Below are 5,101 nucleotides of genomic sequence, written 5' to 3' on the forward strand. Positions count from 1 at the left end.
TTAAAATTAATAATAAATAAATACTTATAAAAATACCGCAAATGATGTACTTCCCTTATAATTTATTAAATAAATATTCTAATTTATAATATAAAATATTAGCATATTATTTTTTATTTATTTTTAGAAACATATAATTATTTTTTAAAATAAAAGCGTCCTTTCTTTTTCTTCAAAATTCCACTTCCAAATACACTCTTTATATGAAATGAAAGCATCCTAGTCATTCTCTAAAACAAGATAGATGTTAACGATCACGACATAAAAATGTCTATCTTCAATGTAATTTGTGAAATATGATAGCAACGGTCGTGGTTCTGGGGATTTTGCCCAGGACATTTAGCTAAAGAATATGACAGCAGCGGTAATGTTTAATACGTATACATCTATCTCTATCTATTGTTTAATAAAATAAAGGAATTATAGAGTAATTTTCAATTTTCTGTCTGCCACCAAAAGCTTATTTTATTCACGTATTATGAATATAAAGAAAGTCCAAGCAAAGCTCCAGTTTTCCGTTGTATATTAGCTCGCAATTATCTCAGTTTTCTGTTATTTTTTGCAGAAATTTTTTTATGACCAATCCCGTAAAACGATAGTAGGATAACATGAAAACTTCAGCTTTACCTCTTTTCTAACTTTGACATTGCAGCAAGATAACCTGTCAAAAATTGTAATTCAGAACACGTAAAACTACATCTAATGCAGAGTCAGAAACCATAGTTTTAAATGGTATTTGTAGCCCTCTTGCATAGAAACACAAATTAAGCATTCTTTTGTGCAGGTCTCTTTAGCCCCTCTAGGCTCTAGCATAGAACACCAATTAAGCATTCTTTTGTGCAGGTTTCTTTGAATTGTTTTTCCGACGAACCTTCACCAAAGCTTTTTGTAAATCCTAAAAACATAGAAAGAAAAATGTAAATCATTCGAATCAGTCATGCTACAAAATTTATCTCAAGAATACATCATCATCATAACAACAATAATAAAGAATTACATGTGTAATTCCTCAAAGCCATATTCATCCAAGACGTCCACTATAAGCCATTAAGCCTAACCAGATGACTCAAAATCTAGCCCCGGTTGCCTAAGCATACAAATGCCTGCCCCAAGACCTCCACCAAGCAGAACTTCCAGTTGGTAGCCACTCTCACATCATTTTGAACCACTCTTAAGTCAACTGGCTCGAGAATTGGCCACAATCACAATTCACAAGGCATAAACTTAAATGCTTGCCCAGTAGTCGACACCATCATCTAATCTAACCCCAACTCATCCATTGGAAGATTTGGTATAGGGATATCATAATATAAATCCAAGTAGTGAATGAAAGTTAAGATTTGGTATAGAGATGTCATAATATAAATCCCAACTAATCCAATCTATTTCTTTATTCAATTTTTTCATAAACTAAACTGATTAAACCCTCTTTGCTCAAAATCACCAGTCAAAGTATCATATTTTACCCAAAATAAATAAAAAAATCTAAACTCCCCCCTCCCTCTTTATAACCCAAATCTCACATCTTACAAAGTATCATAAAAAATTGGTCATAGTAGATGGATCAAAAATGTAATAAAGCCTAAATTTATGAATGCAGTTCTCAAGATTTATAATAATTTCCTATTGATAATGTAATAGAGCAAAACTTAATAAATTCAAATGTAAAATAGTAGCTTCCAAAATTATTCAGCAAACTTCAAATATCTCGGACTAAATATTAAACTTATATACCATAACTAAATCGAACTTACAAGTGAGACCAATATAAGCTAGCCTCGTACTTACCTCTTCACGTTCATTTTGAATTGTCCCTGGGGTCCAAAGACCCTCCAAATTGTAGTAAGCTCTAGCCTTTTCATCAAGTGCATGAACTATCACTTTACCTAAACATAAAGAAATGAATCAATATGGAAAAGGCATGTTAGAACTATAAATCAATCAATTTGACATTTTCATAACAGAATATAAGAAATGATCACTAATCTAGAATATCATACATCATCTAAAAATAACAGATTGATAGAAAAACTACTCTTTAGCTGGAAAATGACAGGGAAAAGAACTACTAAAACCTAAAATCAAATAATAAAAAGATTCTTTTCCCCGAACCACAAGATGCTCTGAGCAATGGAGTATTGGAAGGAATGAACATGTAAGTGATCCATGAAAGATTTGTTATATTTCAACACCCCCGTGGTGGGTACATAGGGTTAAACAACAATGTTGGAGTAGTTGTAACAGACAAACTTCAGTTTACTCTTCAATAAGAGTCATGACTCACGAGTATGACACATGCACCCAAGAATGGTAATTTGCTCCATTCAATGGTGAAGAAATGAGAATGAGGGCAACATTTGTGTTTAGATGGAGAAAGTAAGGATTCTGAAGCTCAAGAACAGGGTTCGAAGCCATGGATTCCATGGAAGAACCAGATAGAAAACGATAAAAAAAGCAATAGAGTGGAAACAAAATATGAGGTTGCACAAGGTGGAAACTAACACCATATCGAGAATAAACTCAGTATCTTATTGATTGAATGAATATCTTATATCAAAAAGTAGCATGTGCTTAAATACAAGTAGTATACACAATGTTATGCTCGAGTAATGTTACAGAGTCAACAACCTAATTAACATGTTAATAGTCAGTGTGTTACTAATTAAGTGCATGTTTGGTTTGTAATTGAAATTGTTGTGGCACACGTTTCAACGCAGATCAGACGGATAAAAGCAAAAGTGAGGGTCCTGATCCTCTCGCAAAAGTATTTTTGCCTCAAAAGTAATTTTTCACCTGATTTCCAAACATGCTCTAACTAGTAACACCTAGCATGTGTAATTAATTTGGAAAGAATATGAGCCCCCACTTAAACTTCATGAGTAGCTCTTGGTGTGAGGTATTACTGATGACATCATACAACATTTCAAGATGCTAAGGAATGATATTGTATAAATTACAGGCGATTCTCATTACTATCATTTTGCTTCCTTAGAGTTTCACATAGTGGAATTTCCAAATTCAACAAAACAAAACAAAACAAAACAAAACAAAAAAATAAAGTTAAAAAAGCATGAGATAACAACCAGAGTCAATGACGATCCACTTTCCTCCTGCTTGACCTTCCACACTTGGTAGCATCATTCGTTCAACTCCTCTCTGTTTCTGCTTAGCCTGGTTATTTACACAAAAAATATAATTAAAAAAGTTAGGGGATAAAAAAAAATGAAATGAAAAGTAATTTTCAGTTTGATAGTAAAGGAACGAAGGAAGGTGCATTGCCTTGTAAATTAGGGCTTGGGCGATGTTCTTGACGTGCCAGGTGGACCTGCCAGTGGCGAGTACCATGAAATCAGCCCAATCGCAGTGCTTGGGAACTGGTATAACCTTAACGTTGTCAGCTTTAACGTCGGTGAGAACCGTCTCGATCTCCTGCAAATCCAGAAGGTGGTGTTTCCGGCCGTCGACAGCGGACAAAGAGGAGAACCCTACCTTCCATGGTTGAAGAAGGGCCTTTGAATATCGCAACCACGTTCCAGCTCCGATAACTCCCAACATTAGCGTGCGCACCAACGCCCACACTCAAATCAGTCAGAATGAGACGACCCCGTTTTTATTTTTTTACTCCCCATTGCTAGGGTGTCCACCATTCTTCATCCCATTATAATAGGGTGTGTTTGATTTAAAGAAGAAAAAAAATTAATTAAAATAGAGTGTATAAGATGTAAATTTTATGAAATAAAGTATAAATTTTTTTGATATATTATTTCTCTTTATCAAATATAACCTAAATAAATTTATCCATTACAAATGAAAATGGATTTGATCCGATTCATTCATCTATTATATGGGTGGTTAACTATTTATTTATTGTTTTTAAAATTCAATGAATTTTTCAATCAATAATTAATAGATCAAAATTGATCAAACTGGAAATTTTCAATCAATAATTAGGTTGGGGCTATTTTGCAAACCTCATTCATAATTATTTTTTATTTATGTGCAAAATTATTTTCAATCAACATCGAATGTGATATTATTTTTTGGAGATATTGATGTAAATAACTTCATTCACACAATTGTTACGAAGGTAAAGCAAACTAATGCTACAATTAGGAGTGGGTATACAAACTCATATTTGTGGATTAGCTGGTTAAGTCCTAGGATCTTGCGGATAACGATCCTATTTTTTAAAAAAAATTTACATAGTTATATTGAGTTTTTGAGATCGATTCATTAAGCTTGTAGACATAGGGGTCACAAACTACCAGCATAATTTGTCTAAATCCAATGTGCAAGTATTGTTAATTTACTATGTTGAGATCTTGATATTTAATTTAGGTTGTCATTGTTAATTTGTTATCTTTAGAATATTGATATATTTTAGTGTGAGATTTTAGATTAAAAAAAAAGTTTGAATGTTGAACTATTTTCGCATAAAACTTATATTAATATTATATTTTGTACCAAATTTTAAAATGGTCATGTGATGTAGTGATAAAAGAATGTGTCATTCACTCCAAAGATCATGGTTTTAGTGTTTCCTCAAACATTTTCTAAAATTTTTATTTTTTAAGAAAATATTGATCAACTTTCTAGTCTAATCAATATTTAAAATTTAACAATAAGTAAAAATCAGCTTTGGGGCTTTGGGACTAAGATAATGAATTTTGAAATATAGGAAATTCAAATAGTGAATTAAAAAATAGGGGGACGAATTTTACAATTAAGCCAAAATAATAATACATGTATTATACATATGTAAGCAGAATGTATACTCACTTTATATTGTGCCTTTATACTTTGTACCTCTTTGTTAACTTCGAGCAAAGAAAGTCAGATACAAGTTCATCTATCCTATTTATCCCATCTACAGTGTATCACTGAACTCGATGCAGATCCCCTATTTTCCCCTTCTATGGTTTGAGTTATGCACGCACGTTTGTGTGTGTGATGTTTTAATCAAGTTTTTTTGTGATTAACAGTTGTGTCTACCGGAAAAGGATATCCTTTTGGCGAGTGGTGACAAAAAAATTGTAGTTCAGTAATGGAGGAGTAGAAAATAGATGTATGGGTATTATGTTTCAAATGTTTTTAATAAAAA

At 32.3% G+C, this 5,101-nt stretch overlaps 1 protein-coding gene across 1 annotated transcript; it reads right to left on the bottom strand.

Moving 5' to 3' along the window:
* Positions 1–604: 604 nt before the first annotated feature.
* LOC114381163 (protein Iojap-related, mitochondrial-like) lies at positions 605–3,642 on the bottom strand. The gene is made up of 4 exons (XM_028340350.1): positions 3,280–3,642; positions 3,084–3,171; positions 1,789–1,886; positions 605–895 (listed from the first exon to the last, which is right to left on the bottom strand). Exons 1-4 carry the CDS (start codon positions 3,553–3,555, stop codon positions 824–826), a joined length of 534 nt encoding a protein of 177 aa, XP_028196151.1. The 5' UTR covers positions 3,556–3,642; the 3' UTR covers positions 605–823.
* Positions 3,643–5,101: the final 1,459 nt, after the last annotated feature.

This window comes from Glycine soja, chromosome 13 (assembly GCF_004193775.1).
Source record: "Glycine soja cultivar W05 chromosome 13, ASM419377v2, whole genome shotgun sequence".
In the NCBI taxonomy this organism is placed as follows: Eukaryota; Viridiplantae; Streptophyta; class Magnoliopsida; order Fabales; family Fabaceae; genus Glycine; species Glycine soja.